Source organism: Epinephelus fuscoguttatus, linkage group LG18 (genome assembly GCF_011397635.1).
Source record: "Epinephelus fuscoguttatus linkage group LG18, E.fuscoguttatus.final_Chr_v1".
In the NCBI taxonomy this organism is placed as follows: domain Eukaryota; kingdom Metazoa; phylum Chordata; class Actinopteri; order Perciformes; family Serranidae; genus Epinephelus; species Epinephelus fuscoguttatus.
In genome coordinates this window covers 10,229,441-10,246,699 of record NC_064769.1, presented here as the reverse complement: position 1 = coordinate 10,246,699, position 17,259 = coordinate 10,229,441, and the positions used below count along the sequence as shown (strand labels likewise).

At 41.8% G+C, this 17,259-nt stretch overlaps 1 protein-coding gene across 21 annotated transcripts in view; it reads right to left on the bottom strand.

The window, feature by feature from the left end:
• The window catches only part of LOC125878645 (formin-binding protein 1), a 70,490-nt gene that overhangs the window by 14,005 nt on the left and 39,226 nt on the right, over positions 1 to 17,259 (bottom strand). For 9 of the 21 annotated variants that reach the window (XM_049559993.1, XM_049559988.1, XM_049559994.1 and 6 more), the window contains exons 6-10: positions 16,128 to 16,232; positions 10,242 to 10,370; positions 9,392 to 9,538; positions 6,984 to 7,175; positions 5,175 to 5,363 (exon numbers count right to left, since the gene is read on the bottom strand). In XM_049559993.1, coding sequence (XP_049415950.1) covers positions 5,175 to 5,363; positions 6,984 to 7,175; positions 9,392 to 9,538; positions 10,242 to 10,370; positions 16,128 to 16,232 — 762 coding nt within the window. The remainder of the gene's footprint in view (positions 1 to 5,174; positions 5,364 to 6,983; positions 7,176 to 9,391; positions 9,539 to 10,241; positions 10,371 to 16,127; positions 16,233 to 17,259) is intronic. The other 12 variants (XM_049560004.1, XM_049560005.1, XM_049560006.1 and 9 more) reach the window with 3 other exon arrangements.

Below are 17,259 nucleotides of genomic sequence, written 5' to 3'. Positions count from 1 at the left end.
AGACAAAAAAGGTGAGCACACGTTAGCAGGAGCTGGGCTGCCAGCCCTTCTGCGACGAGCCAAAACAGCATTGGAGAAACACTGAATTTTAACTTAAACTGCTTTATTCCATGTTTTTACTGGTTTAAATCACGTGGTCTGTTTGTCGTGGAGAGGGAGAGACCTCTGCAGATACTTCGGCTCCCAGTAAAAACCTCTTGAACAACGAACACTGAAGGAATCAGGACAAAGTGACTGCCATGGCGGCTTTGCTCTGTCTTTTGTTGTTGTTTTGACTGAGACTTCCCTAGAATTATATAATACAGGTTTAAGAGTAAAAGCTATATCTCCTGTTTCTTAAAACTTAAAAATGCCTTTAAAGTGAGGACATGATTTGGCGGGGTGACTGTTCAAAATATCATTGGTCATGATGAATAAAAACATGTGTAACAAGCTTTATTTTATCTTTACAGGGTATTCTTTTATATTCATATATTTATTGTAGGCATTTTTATTTACATTTGTTTTAAACATTTGATCGGCTGTTACAGCAGAATATTCTCCTGCTCCATTTTCTTTTTGTTTCCATTTCACAAATAAATATAACCTTTAAACATTTTAATTACATATGTTTTAGTGGGGAACAAATATCACTGAGTAAAATGTATGGATTCTTAAAAGAATGAACAACAGGACAGATGCAGGGTAAATATTTGCCTCTAAACTGACTATTCCTGTTTTGAGCACACATCTGAAAAAGCATGCAATCACTTGTGAGTTGCACTATACTGTAAGTAGGAGTAAATCACATGATACATGCATTTTATTCCCGACTTTCAGCATTTTTTTTTTACTCCCTTAGTGGCTCTTTTGAGTTTTCTTAAGAGTGACTGTAGTTGAAGTTTGATAAACACAGGCCCTGGTTCACAGATCTACCTGAACTCTTTCCAACCACCCAGACAGACATAGATATACAGATATATTATGGTCCTTACAGACAGGGAACACTGCTGCAGCATGGCACACCAGCACAAAGAAAGCCCTAGAGGGGTGAATTCTGGGTACTGTAGGCTGAACCCACAATCAAAGTGTGACCAACACCTCGCCTAATGTCACATCCACCTGACAGTCAGACATTAACATCGAAGAGGGGGTGATCGCTGGGAGGGATGAATGAGTTTCATCCTCAAGCCAACAATCCCCCACATCCTCAGGTGCTTGTGACACTTTGTGAATTGACCCCTTGTAGATGCTCGGTTGGGGGAGTGGGGGGTGGGGGCGGTGGGGGGCCTGAAACAGCTGCAGGACAACAGCGAGCAACAAGAAACCTCAAGCTGGTACATGTGATGTGGGATGAAGTCATCATCTTCTCTGATCATTCGTCCTGTTTCTACACAAGTCAGAGCCATGTGATCAATACAGAGCCAGGCACAGACACCAGCCTCCTTTGTGAGGAAATTTGGCCTCAATAACTGTGACGAAATAATCTCCTTGTAGAGACTGAATGAGTCACAAAATAAATGATTACAAGGCTACTGCATGTGTTGTACATGGCTTTTACTAATCACACACATCCGCACACAATCATTTTTCATTCACACTTTCTTCCAATCACCTGCACCACACACACACACACACACACACACACACACACACACCGCTGGTACTCACTGATGCCCATCACACACACACTTACAACATATTGCCTGGCTTCGAAAGCATATGTGGGCCGACCCAGAGTCCTCTTCATAAGCTCTTTGTGACAAATGAGCGAGCGCGGGGATTGCTGCTGTGGTGGTCGTCAGAGAGAACACAGCTTTGTCAATTAGAACTCAGAACACAGCAGTGACGTCTTAAAGCTCTTGTACTGCATACTGTCCTAATTTGACTCCCAAAAACATATACGCTGTCTCTTTTTTACCTCCAGCACAAAACACATACACAGTTACTGTGGATGGATTAGACAGCTAATATGCACCACACAAAGGCTCTCCTGCAGGGGTAGACATCCCTCCACTGTGCAGTGAGACACAACACCCCACCTCCACTGGCACAACTACTCTAATCCCTAATGTGATACTCTGTTCCCCTCCAGGAGGTGGGAGAGGAATAAAATATTTTTTTCTTGATTTACCTGCAGTTGTAACCACAGAATATAAAAGAACATTGGCTTTAAATCTTCGCTTTTGCTTTGTTGAATCTTTAAACAGGGTTTCTGCAGGAAGTTAAGACTTTTAAGGCTTTTTAAATACCACATATAATTTAATTCCTTTTTCATGATTTTATCTAGGGATGGGAATCAAGAACTGGTTCCAGTTAATAACCGGTTTCAAATTGTCTGATCAGTTGGAATCAAATGCCTCCAAGATAAGCAATGCCTTTTACCGATACAGGCATGTTTTTCTGACAGTTGTGCATTGCAAAACTTCTGGAAAATTGCAACGAGATGGAGTCATGACAGAGAGGAAGAAACAGTCCAAGGTGTGGTTTCACGAAGAAAGATGACAACAGTGTAGCTTGTAATGTCTTTAAATTATATTTAACGTAAAGGTAAAAACACCAGCAACATACTGAAGCATTTCTCTAAGCACCATGGGCTTAAAGTCCAGGACAGCCTTGTATTAGAAACTCTACGCAAAAGTGCCACTGCTTCCCAACCAAGCAGCACATCTGTTACTGAGGGCAAATATCCTGCTATAATAACATTAGCACTGAGCAGGCAGGCTTAGCAGATATTTACTTGACTAAGAAAGCCTAAATGAAATCATGCCTTACAGATATTTTCTCATTTCATCCATTTCAAATGATGACAGACAGATTGTTGCTACAGCCAACTCTTAGTTTACAGCAGGCTTGACTCACCCATACTTTCATACTTGCTGCACAGGGTGGGAAAATGGGTGAGCAAAGAGTGTAGGCCTACATTTTTTCCACACAGAAAATTGATCAGTAATCAATAGAGGAATCAAGTAAGAATCGAGTCAAATTGATAATGGCATGGGTATCAATAAAATGCATCAATTCCCATCCAAATCATACCGGTAAAAATATTAAAGTACAATGGGGACAAAATAAGCTACACTTTTGTTATTATATTATTTTTTTCAGTATTTTCCAAAGGAACATGACAATAACTTCTATGATAAATGTATTAAATCAATAGGATCTAAAAAAGATTGATGATTCATTCTTTTATTACATTTTTATTAACATCATTACTTTTCAATTATAGGGAAATAAGTAATGTGCAGCAATGTCTCTTGGCTGACTTTTTTTTTTATTTTTTTTTTTTTAGTAAAACTGACAGATTCACTATAAGGCTTTTACAAACCTGCAGATACCCTGTTAAAGATAAAATATTCCTCTCAAAATGAGCGTAGATACTATCGTACTGGTGATGAAGTGTTGCTAGTTGGGTTAGTTTGACCAGATGGGTGCAGGCCTGTTTGTGCGAGAGCTGAGGAATTGCCCTGACACTCTACCAGCAGCTGTTCAGAGGCATTAGCCCAAAATGTCAGTGTGGCAGTAGGGCTGGTGTCCTGAAAAGACTTGTTGTTATTTTACTGGATTAAACCTGTGCCCTATATTGCCTTTTAGTTACCTATAACATATGGTGGATTTATTTCAAACAGAGAGAAATCATATTGTAAAAACGTACTCTATATTAAACATCTATATACATGGAAAACATAAACATGTTACTGCCATGAGACATGAAAAGGTGAGTAAATTAATTAAATGCACTGTCATGAGATATGAAGAGGAGTCTTTGAATCTCTAGGGGGTTTCTGCTTTGATACGGTTTCTAACCTCTCATTGACTTCATTCAACACTTTCCTGATGCTATGAAATGTTACAGTAAGGTCAAACTTCAATCTCTTTAATCTGTCCATGGTCGACAAACAATGCATCTGATTCAACTCTTTTTTATCGCTCTTCTCGAGCGCTGTTTCAGCACTTCCGCTTTCAGAAACGTGCACTTCCTGCTCAATCTGCCCAGCGCTAGAAAAAATACACACTTCCCCCTTTTTCTGCCGACCTTCAATCATTTCCTCTACGGTATGTTTGCACACACACTGCACTGTTGCAACCGTATTGTTCTTGTGCCTTTTCAGACGTCATGTTAGAACCGATTCATACAAGTGTTTTTACTTTGAGTAACTGCTGCCCTTTCAAAATATGAGCGTAAACAAAAAACTATATTTATCAGCTCTGGAAGGAACACGTGAGTTACCGCCCATTCCTGAGGTCAGGGAGAACTGAAGGGTGAAGTGCGTTACGGAAAGGCGTGCTAGGACCTGCCCCAGCCCAGCAACTCCATTACAACACACACTGGACTTAACAACGGGAACTGGTGATGACACCCACCAGGACCCATCAGGCTGGTGCTGATAAAGCCACCCTCCGGGAAGCTGTCTAAAATTACTCTGCTCTTCTCCCTCTACATGGGGAGGGTGACTGAAGTCAGTCTGCTGCCATATCCATAACCCGTTACTTTGTTCATATTGTGATCTTTAGCCCTCTTCTTGATGTTCTTTTCCTTAAATCACTTGCAAAAAAAGACAAATCTGCCTCCAGCATAGACTGCAGAAGTGCGCAGGGAGCTACTGCAGTCTCCATGCTACTGCCAAGACCGCTCAGGCGTCTTGCTCATTTCTGTCAAAGGGGGAAGGTGGGTGAGAGGAGGGACTGTCACAGTGAGCACAGAGTTAATATGAAGAGGGACATGATGGAGAGACTGCTGGTGAGTCAGACAAGTACGATGGATTCATAGTTATGCGCTACAGAAGCATGCTAGAGAAGCAAATAGCACTGTATGAGTAAAGGTGAAAGGCCTGTTGTACTGCTGGTGTCACACATTATACCATTATAGTAATAACAGTACCAATTTAAAAAGCAATTCTGCTCTGAAAAATGCAAAAATGAAAGCTGTAATGGACCAGTGTGACTAATCTGTAATTGAGGACACATTGCCTACATGCAGATGCATCTCGTTACTGAGGTAATGTTCAATCACCTGTTATATTGTGATACCATGTAGGCATAATGCCCTTCAAAACAGGTGTAAAGAATAGACCCAAAGATTCCACCTTTATATCACTTAACTCATACAGTGTAGCAGGTACAGAGCTCAGGTAAAGGTGTAGAGACAAACACACACATGCACAAAGCTTGCCAGACACACACACACTTACCCCTCGCCTCAGGCTCCGGAGGCAGTGCATTTTGGGTTTGGAGGTCATGAAGTCGTTGAGGCGGTGGGAGAGGGGCTCCTTGTGCTGCTTGGGAGACTGGGGGTCGTTGGGAACAGCAGAGGGTGAGGGCGGGGATGAGGCTGGGGGGGCAGGTGGGGGCTGGTGGGGGGACGTTAACAGGGACATAAGCTACCAGTAAGAGAGGGAGCCGTGATGGAGGAGGAGGAAAAACATGGAAGAAGAAGAAGAAGGGGGCAAGAATCCAACGAAAAAAGACAGGAGGAAAAAGGAGGAGGGAACACAAAACGAAATAAATAAGCCTCCTACAAATATTAAAAAATTAAACACACAACAGAAAACCCAAACAGAAATTAAAAGACAACCAAGGGCACGTCAGACCTAGTGTAACAGTTGTTATGTTGTTGAAAAAAAAAAAGTCAAACATATAAAAACATAATAACAGTTAAAAAGAAGAGAACGAGAGTGAGTAGGAAGCGAAAAATGTGTTAAAGCAAGCGGCTGCAACAAAGCAAACAGCAAAGAGTTTCAGTCAAAGCGCATGCAGGCTTCCATTTTATTAATCCTTCTCATTTTTATTCCCTCTTTCCCAACCTCATCACATGCCAGCTAGGACGAGAAATTCACAACCTCCCCAAGGATATCAGCAGCTGAATTTGAGGTCATCATCTGAGAAATCTAATTGCTTATCGCTGTCCTCAAACATCTGACTGCATTATTCATCAAGTAGTTGTGGAGTTACAGAATGAAGCGGAGATGAGTTCTAAGACACCACATGATGCGCATGCATGGGCAAGTGATTCAGAAACCCCTCTTTCAAAAGCAAAGAGACTGGAAACCACCCAAAACCCTGTTTCTATAAATCTTAAAATCAGTATGTTTCTGTTATGCTTGCATGCATGTGTGCATGTAAAATAGAAATACCTCTCTGTATGGCTGTCTGTGCTCCCAAAAACCTTCTATAGAAAATTAATCCTGAGTACATCAAGCACAATTAATAGAAACATACTGTTCTGTATGTCTTGCTTTTGGATACAGTGAGTTAAAACATTGTTTCCTGTACACATACAGTCAGTACGCTGGGGTTTCTCATCTGGCATTGCACACACTTGCTTCCAGCCTTTCTCTCCCACACACACACACACACACACACACACCCGATTATTCACTCATGCTCTGCTCTAATTCAATACCGACAGAGCCACCAGCCCATAAGACAGTCAGAGATCAGTTTTGCTGTTCAAGTTGAAGCAGGAAACTGAAGGAGGCTACTCAAGAGTTGATCACCAGTCAATGGAAAAAAAAAAAAAAACGGCCAAAGGAAACTGTTATTTCAGATCGAGTTAATATCTGAGTCCGTCCACAGGGTGACAGTAGAAATGCATTAGTGTATGTTACAAGAAGGAAGGTTCCAAAATCGGTGAGGGTGATCGCCAGGGAGGAGGAAACGGGTGGCAAATAATAACAACAAAAATGGCAATACTAACATGAACTAGCAACGAATTTCTTAAGCTCAGTGAAAGTCAAAGAATCTACACAAAATGAAACTAAATTAAATATGAAACCAGTACTACAAATGTGACAGGTATTACAAATGTGACACTGAACACATATATTTTCTATTACTAGACAAAACCAACATAACACAACCTATAAGCCCCTCCACCCAGCCCCACAAAAACCCCACGCAGTGCAACATGACCTCCAAATTAGGTAAAACGAAATGCGCTAAAACCAGCGAGGCTCTGTTGTACGTTCGAGCGCCGTGTTAAGTGTGCATTTATGTGTTACCTTGTTCTTGTTCTTAATGAAAGGCCACAGTTTGCCCTTGCTCTTCTCCTTGGGCTTCTCCTTGACATCTCTGGAGTTGGACAGGCTGGTGTCAGATGCCGTCCTCTTCATGGCCTGGCCGTAATCCTCAAACTCCACATCTCCTGGGGGCTCGAACCCAGACTTATAGGACTCCACCACCTGCTTCGAGTCCTAATGGGGGAGAGTGGTGGCAGTAATCAGTGACAGCCTTTGCTTTGATACATTTTTATCCACTTTTTGATTTACATAACCAACAGAAGGATCATAAAATGCAAAGCAATGACTTAAAAGGTTGGATTTATGTTTGTTTAGATTGTCCAGCTAATCAGCAGGCCTGGAGATAAGATGTAACACAATACTGGGTCTGGTGACTCTCTTGTTTATAGTAGTCTTTGCCTGATAACAGTTCATGAGCGCGTCATGAAAAGAGGGAGAGAGACTGTTGTTATCCAGTTTGTGGGCCACGGGAGAAAGAGGAAAAGACCTAAATCTATCAGGCAAGAGTTATGACAAAAACACTCAGGTCGGGGACACAGCCGGGCTCATCAGACACAGGAAGGAGCACATTAATCAAGTCCAGTGTGCATCACCCTAACTGATAAGGGCAGGGGGTCTGGTTGGAGTTCAGGATCAGGGGTCAAAGATTGCACACTCTATACATGAGAGAAGACTACGAGAGGAAGAGGGACAAAGAGAGGGAAGGAGCATGTGATGTATTATTCTCTGACGCTGTTTACTGCAGTCACAGGCTGGAGTCATCTCCCTGGAGCTGAGCCATGCAAACAGCTAGACGTACACACACACACACACACACACACACACACACACACACACACACACACACACACACACATGCTACACGATCCCTGGGGATAGTCTTGCTTTTGTCATACGGCAGACAGCCAACCTGTGACATCTCAATATATCATACTGCTTGTCTTCTTTTTTGACGTAGGCAAATGCTGCCTTCCATTTCAATATCCAAATAATAAATAATAATTAGTCATGGGACAGAAGTTAAGCCAACATCTGCATTTTAGCTTCATGATAGTGTACACACTGAAAAAGCCTCTCAGGAGCTCATCAACAGACAGTTTAGACTAGAGGAAGCAAAGCGATTCAACTTCCTCAAATTTCCACAACAAGTACAGGTGTTAAAAAGAAGCAGTTTAACGTTTTTGAAAATAACCTTATTCACCTTCTGGCAGAGAGTTAGATGTGAAGATGAAAACCACTCGCATTTCTGTCCATTAAACAAAGTTACACACAAGGCCACAGGCTGATTTTGTTGCCTTTGGACCAAGCCAGGCTAGCTATTTCCCTTGTTTCCGGTATTTATGCTGAGCAAAGCTAACCAGCAGCTTACAGTATATATTTACAGTACAGACAAGAGAATGGTATCAATCTTCTCATCTAACCCTACATCATTAAAGGAGCCGTGTGAAGGATTAGTGCATCTAGGGGTGAGGACTGCAGATTGCAACCAGCTAAAATTTCTCCCACGTGCCAAGCGTGAGACGAGGTGAGTAAAACTGGTAAAAAGACTGATTAAAGCATTTTCATGTTACAAATCAGTGTTTCTCTCAAGCTGTTCAGCTTGTTGCAGCCCAGCACCTGCTAATGTGTGCTCAACATATTTCTCTGATAACTTGAGCTCAAAACTCTCAGGAGGTTTTTACCGGGAAACAATTTATCAACAGAGGCCTCTTCTTCTCCAAAACAAATGGACCAGATGATTCAAACCAGTAAAAATACTGAATAAAACAGTTTCACGTCACAAATCTGTGTTTGTCTGACTTTGTTCAGCTCCTCGCAAAGGGGATGCAAACTATGCTGGCCTACACGATAATGGCTATGGCGCTATCGAGAGCCAGTGTTTGGTTTGCCCATTCTGGGCTACTGTAGAAGCATGCAACAGGCAACATGACCGTCTCTGTGGATGAGGACCCACTCCCTATGTGGATATGAACAGCTCATTCCAAGATAATGAAAAAACAACAATTTATATTTTCAGGCGATTAGACACTAAAGAAAACATACTTATGATAATATATTGCATTTCTGTCAATATAATCCCCTAAATCCTACACACTGGACCTTTGTATTTCCGAAAATATCAAACTATTACTTCAAATTGAATAGACTGCAGCCACGCTTCCTTTGCTTCCACTTTGTAACCACTTGTAACCACTTTGTTGTTCACAGGTGGACTGTTTTAATTTTCAAAAGCCCCCCCCCAAGAGTATCAACACACCAGCACACTTGTTGCTAAAATGACAGCCTAATCGGTAGTGTGTGGGTTGTGACTGACACACTGGCTGAGTGAGAAATATGTTCCATATGGTGTTGTGTGTGTGTGCACGTATGTCTTATTTCTGTATACTCACAGTCTTGGGCTCGATGGACTCCGCAGCTTTCGTCATGCCGTCTAAACATTTCCCCACGATGGGCAGCACTTGGCGGTCCACGTCCGCAAATGTCTTCATGCACACTCCTATCCTGTCAATTCTTTTCTCCTCCATGTCTTGAAGTTTCTACACAGAAATGCAGGAATATTTATACAGAAACAACTAAGATTTACAAGCTTGTGTCACAGAATAGGAGTGGGCAGAGCTTAAAAATGATACACTGTGTGATTGGAGTCAAACAGTCTAAACAAGCTGTCTTTTGATATTGAGGCATCAAAGATGTGACACATCATTTGGGAAATCTCTTAGGAACTTTACGTGTTTCTAAATGTTTGACCCTGTGAAGTGGAGAAAAAGGTCATGAATCTGAGGAAAACCTCCTAACACTGTCATTACAAGCTCACAATCTGTCAAAAATGTAACACTAAATTTCTTGTGCAACATAACTGCACAGTTCATAATGACGGCTTGTTATCCTCAGTGTTTCCCACATGTGGAGAATTTATTTTTAGTTGTCTACCCAGAGGGGAGTGGGGGTGGTGGGCCCAAACAACATTGAATTCACAAGCTAACTAATGATTGCACATGAATGCACCATTCTGGCAGGCTTTTCAATCAGTCGGCACTTTCAGCCTCATTTGCACAGAGAGTTTTGAAAGATAGAGAAGATAAACACAAAGTGCCTGGGCGGAGGCAAACCTATTTGGGTGGGCGCCCTAAATAAATTTCAAGTATGGGAAACACAGGTTAACCAAATTTGTGGGTTTGTTTAACAACTACGTACATAGACAAATTGGATGAAATAGGCCACATGTTGTGGTGCATTTACCTGGAATATGTTGGGTATAACTGTGTAGTAATGTTCATTCTGCTCCTGGTTGAACTTTTGCAGGTAGGCGGAGTAATCGCTCTTACTGTCAGCAGCCATCTGGTGCCTCATCTGAGCTTGCTGTCGTGCCTGAAGAAAATACACAAACATGCACATCAGAGACGTGCTCTCCTCAATGAACATCGGTGTCCCCTGATAAACACAGACATATGGGTTACACTCTCACTCTCACACACACACACACACACACACACACACACACGCACACACACACACATCACACATACACAGCCAGAGCATCAAAATCTTCATGAGTTGACACATTTGTGCATACAAGTATTCATGCATGCACATGTACGCACATAAACAAAGAGGTCGCGGACGCACGGTCACAGGTGCAAATCCAAGTTGGGCAGCAGCAACAGCCTTTGGCATTAGACTATGTAGGCCAGACCAAACATATAAAAAGAGAAACAACAGCCTGCACTGGCTACAGAATGGAGGGATTTGGATTTTGATTGCCCGCCCAGTCTGGCGTATCTCTGCTGTCGATAATGTTGATTATTTTAAGCTAGTTCAGTCTCAGGGAGGCAAGGCAGGCAGTCAGAAACACAGCAGGAGCAGCCTATTACAGATCCAAGGCAAGCAGATGGAGATGAGATTATCTCAGCTAGACAGCATGTGGGGTGTGTGTGTATGTGTGTGTGTAGCTAAGTACTCATATCTGTTTCCTCTTTCCATGAGATCTGAGGCCTGTCCGCACATACATAGCGGTTTTCATTGGGTCATCTATAACAAAGAGTCACCTTTGAACCTGTGATTGCATTTATTCAACTGAATGTAGATGCATGGAAAAAACTGCAGCCGTAAAACTGTGCAGGGCAGAGGAGGGAACATAACCCTGATCTGTCATAGTCCTGAGGGAAACATTTCAAGGACTTCATCCAGTTTTCACCCACACACCAATCTGAGGCAAGAGTCGAGTCCCTCACACTCACACACATGTGGGTAAGTAATAGATGACATACTAGAAGGAAAGGAGGACATCAGAGCGGAGACACTCGTCAGACACAAAGGTACATTATTTCCAGCACAGTACCAGTACCTCAGGCGGAAAATGATAGTCACAGCCTTAAAAAAAAATAAAAAAGGAATGTGAAATCCAGAGAAAAGCTAAAAAGCACATGTGAAAGTCCAGATGTTTGAAATCTACGTGCATTAAGGATATTGTGCTGTGCTGGTGTAGGTGCATGCAAAGTGATGCTGAATGTGTTTAGAAATGATGAGGGGTAAACATCATCGCCATGGTAACATGGAAGAAACTTTGTAACAAGCTGCTGTGCCTGCAGCAATATCACATCCTGTTGTCATTTCCTGGAAATTACCTGTTTTTCAGTCAGTCACACATATGCATGTGTGTGTTCATATATGCAGTGATACCTAGTATTTATCTCTATAAAGATCTATCTATCCAAAAACAAATGTTTTTTCTCACATCACACATATAAACCTGTAAAAGTGTTGAGCAGAAGACAGCGAGACAAGCCACTGTACAGGGAGCAGATCACAGTCAGACAGGACAGGGGCATGTTAACAGTGACCCGGTCGAGGTCTGTGTCAGACTCTGTGGGAGAGCATGTGTGTGTGTCGAGACACAAGTCGAGACAGTGTGTGTTCCCACAGATATAACCCGCTCTTTCCACCGCACCTACCTTGTGGGAACTTCGCTTCAAGGCATGGCATAAAATAGATATACAAACACACACAAACAAAACAAAAAAAAGGATTGTTAGCCGTTTCCAGCTAAATAAGAAGTTGCCATAGATGCACTTCCTGGACCACCAGGCGTGTCATCACTCAAAAGGGGAAGCTGGTATCAGGGTAAGCAAATACAACTACAACTAAAATACTGATATTGTAAACCGCAGTCTTAGTGTTAGTAGAGGCATAAGAGTGAGGTGGAGGGAGGCCGCTGTGTTATTTTTCTAATTCTTTATGACTGAGGATCTCCATAATAGGGAAGTCTCTGAGTGTGTGTGAGGGCCGGGGGTCCCTCAAAGAACTGTTGACAGGCTTTGTGGATATCTGGGCCATGAATCCAAACCCCAAATTGAGGGGATTTGTTTGCCAGAGCAGGAGAGGGAACACTTAGAGGTTTGCTCCAGCTGCAGAGAAAACCACAATACCTCAGCTCAGCAAACAGCAGCTTTTTGGCATTACACATCACAGAAGAAAGCAACTCCTGGAGTCAAAATATATCTATTCAATTATTTTTTACTGTTACTGACAAGTACTAATGTACACAGACACAAGCATACACACACAACTATGCTTAAAATATGTGTAAAGCCTTTTTTTCTCTCTTCTTTTCTTTGCCTATCATGCATCTGTTCAGTCCAACTCAGATCTACTTCCACCCCTATGACTCAAACACAAATATAAACTAGGCTGAGGTTGTGACATGTCATTCCTTCTGAACAATACAGAAAATATGCCTCTGCAAACAAAGTTACACACTGAGACACATGATCTGTTCTTTCCTGTGCCTTGGTTTTATGATCAAATCTGTTTATTACCAAAAAAAGACAAAATATATTTGACTTTCAAACATGATGCAGCAAATGTAATGATAGAAGTGCACTAGCACCTATATAGCCGTCATGATACTGAGCTAAGGAGCTTTTAACCCAAAGCACGTGGAAAAGTCATGAGGCGTCAAGTGTCTAAACCACAGACAGACACAAGTGACAGACACTAGAAACAAAATACACAGACACACACACTTCCTTTCTCTTCTTACATACATCCGCACATTAACACATTTTTTAGACTCTAGTCACAAAATCACGGTGGATAGAATTGATACCACAAATGAACTTTTAAAAAAATGTGGAAGAAAAATCCAATCATCTACCACAGTGACTGTCTGATACAATACAATTCAGTCTTTTGTATTAAGTTTTACATCTGAACAATGGAAATCTGAGTAGGTGAAAAAGAGAACTGAGGACAGTCAAAAAACCCACACAGAAAAGAATAGCAAATGAGAAAGCGATTATTTTAGCAGTGATCTACACATTGGCAAGCAGGGTTAAAAACATACATATTCATTCTGACTATTAAGGTACGTGGTATTGTTTGCCACAGCGTCTTATTGTGTGGCATTTGAGCTTCAAAGGTGTGTTAAGTGACTGTTTCTGAATAAAAGGACCAAACAGATGGTTTTGTTTTAGCCCATTAACAATTCTCATATTGTTTAAATAGCCACTTTTCATTTTTTAAATGCTTGACACAGTGAGATTTATTTCCAGCTTTCATTACAGCATTTCATCGATATCCCTACAGCTTAAAAATAAACTTGCAGAGACTCCATTGTGCTTATGCACATATTGAGTTATTATAAGGCAAACATTCTGTCACCTTTATATTTTGCTTTCAAGAAAACTCGTTCTAAGATAAATCAGAGGCCTATCGGAGAGAGAGATATTGAAAAGCATCACCGGCTATGTTGTCAGAAAAATAAAACCTTACAGGAAATTAACTGATTATTTCTCAGGCTGAGTCCTATTTGTACAACTGTGGCCATTCTCACTATGTGTCATAATAACTTCACAAGCATTATTACAGAGACTCGGAAAGCAAGGGCTTGAGTGAGTCTCCTAAAACTTCCCAAATAACCTCCAGTTTTATGGAAATGGTGATGAGTGCAAAGTTATTTTGAACTATAGCAACAATGACTACACTGGTAACATTAGGGCTATGCTCACTTTACAAGCAAATGTGGCCCAAATTCTATTTTTTTTTTTGGCTCTCACTTGACACAGCTCAGATTTTTCAGAGTAGTGTGGACATAGAAATCCAGTTTTGTCCAACCAGATCGGGGTCACTTTCATTTGTGGTCCTACGTTCGATACATATCTGATCAGTGGTCATTCGACCGCTGTGAGAATGGTCATATTGGACGTCATGTGTTTTGCCCATACATCCATGGTTTTTCATACTTCACTGTGCAGGTGCAGATCGCAGTGTTGGGGCAGTCTGTTGACACTAATGGAGGCTTTCATGACTGTACTGCTGCTTCGGCAGGCTGCCTGTGTCGTCAGCCTATAGAGCCTCACTGCCAGACAAGCCCCCTTTTGAGGGGGCTTGCCTACATTTTGAGTCCTGTCAACGTTGTGGTGATGTGCCAATACCAGAATGTAGCCCCAGACATCCTAAGTCCCCTCCTGGCTACAACCACACCTCTCTCTCCAGGAGTAGCTGCTAATAAAGCTAAAGCTAAGGCTTTGGTGCTCTTTCGTCTTTTCACCCTTACCCTTAACATATGTTATTTGTCACTTGTCATTCAACCTCTGCAGCAAATCATACAGGAGATGAAGCTTGCATCGACAAGTCATTCATTATTTCCCAAATGCCTGTTTTGCAAATGTGACAGGGTTTTTTTTTTGTTTTGTTCTTTCAACGCAAATGTGTGTGACATTATTATTTGCATGGGAGGCGTTTCAGGCCAGAGATCTGTTCACACTGATGTCAGATATGGGTCACTTCAAACATTAATGTGAATAGTCTAGGCAAAAACATCGAATCTGGGGAAATTATCAGAGTTAAGCATTGAGCCCTGTAATGTGAACACTCAATTTTCCTTTAAATAAAAAAGACAAAAATATATTGTAAAATGTGGTAGTTTACTTTAGTGCTGCTTTGTTGCTTAACAATAAGTGGCTGTTCTGTATAAAATTCTTATTGTCAGATCATCCTGAAGTAGAATTTTGATGGCATGAATGGGGATTAAAAGTCACCAGAAAAAGGTCAGCAGAAATTATCCTGTAGGGTTGGGCGTGACATTTATGAGGTATCAGGCATACTGAAGAGGCATTTACATTAAAGCTTTGCACAAACACAAACAGTGATACTAACTAAATGAGAGCAAAATAATACAGCACTGAATGCTGTGTAATGTATGAGTCTTTCATGCTCCAATAAATGAAAGAACTGTCATCAGACACAACACCACTCTTGTTTCAAGACTGGTTTCTTGAGCTGCTGTGCCGGGTCTTTCCAGTTGAGTTCAGTGGTTAGCCTAAGCCTATTGTAGCTCTTTGGCTGTATGTCCAGAGTGCAGAAAGGCTCTTTATTCTGGCCTATATTTGCATAATAATCGGGTCTGAACTGTGTCAACTCTGCGCCTGAGCTCTGCTCCAACAGCTGATGAAGCAGCAGGAGCACGCGCTGCTGACCCATGATGCCTTGCGGGCGTGGGAGCTGTGTGGGTTAAAGGCTGGGATTTTGAGGGCTCTCTTAATTGGTTATGACAACAGGAAATGACATCAGCTACAGGCCTAGGGGGCTCTGTGTCTGCCAGTCCTAGAGAATCGGATGATCGCTGCATGTTGAAGAACATGATTCTTCTTATAAGACCAAACTATATATTTAGATACTTTACAATGGAAAAGCAAAGCCAACTAAAATCCACAACACACATAAACACACACAAATACCACCATGGACACAAAGTCCTCTCTGTTGCTAGGGCCTGTACAGCACAGCAGAGTGTCTGCTCTACAGTGATAATGAGGACTCACTGCTGCTATCAGCTTTGTTTAGCAGCAGATCACTGTGCTGCTGAGACAATGCCAGCTTTTACACACAGTCCAGGGCATCAAACACATGGCCACTCAATCTTTGCTGTCTTTCAGGCTCAGTGGAACGAGGAGTCAGGGCTTGGGGGGCATGGAAGGGGAAAATAATAATTTAAAAAAACTGTAAGGAAAGGGGAGGGTGTTAGGTGGGAGGATGACGAAGGCCAGGCAATTGTGTCAAGCATGGAGGTTACAGGACGAGCTTGCGTGATTGGTGGCTGCTGCACGGGTGTGAGATGATACGTACCTTCTCCACGTCAGCCTTAGTCACGTTAATGTCAGCATCCATCTTCTCAAAGTATTGCTGTGCTCTGTCTGCCTCTTTGCAGTCTCTCTCAAACCTTCTTTTACACTGAAAAAAGAGAGAAAAACAAATTCAATTTGGTCACTGATGTTAAATCAGTCATTTCCTGCCATGAGCTGTAGCAGGAAACACTCTATAACTTGACCTTGAAATGAGCATGGTAATGAACGTCATAACATGTACATATACGTCATATAGATTTCTGGTGCAGCATTGTGTGTGGCAGAGGTCAGTCTATGCCACTGACACAGCGATGGGGGTCTGTCAAAGTCTGCAGCCTGCAGATTAAATAAATGTTCATAGCGGCCATTTGTGTACTGAAAAACAAGCATTCATTCAACCCTCTTTCGACCCCTCTAACTGAACAATCAGTGTTTGTTGGGCCAGCGTGCACTCTGAACTACGCCTATCTGCCTCGCACACAATGGGATCATTGAACGCTCAGCAAAGTTTGAGGAGGACAAGGCAGTTATGCATCTCTCTCACACTCTGTCTCTCTCCCCCGTCAAAGGGGCCAGGCAGAGATAAGAGGTGGTGTTCTGTGCAATCTCTTTTTAAACTCCTTCACTTAAACAAATAATACAGACACTCCTGGATTTAATCTTATCTAGGTCTTGAGCTAATCTTGAAATTATACAGTAATGTTTTCTAAATCAATGTTATTCTGGTCTACTATTAACAAATGAAAGGACACACAAGTCAAACTTACTTTTGTATTTCTACTTCAGCATTTTCACATTTGTCGCCTCCCGCTCAGGGAGGATAACATAAATCATGCAATAACACATTCATTAAAAGCACCTGTAAGCTTTAAACCAACATTGTTTATTATTTATTTATATATTCAACCCATGCTTTAAACCACTGCCCTGTTTCCATTTTGAGTAAAATAAATGGCACATTGTACATGGTCTATGATGAAGACAGAAAAGGAGGTCCCTCAGGGCTCTGTACATGGTCCTCTGCTAATGTTTTCCTTGTTTAGTTAGAAACAGACAGTTTGCTCCCTCAGCTTTTGATGATGATGATGTACTTAATAATCACACTGCTCCTCAAGTGTATCACATGGCAATGG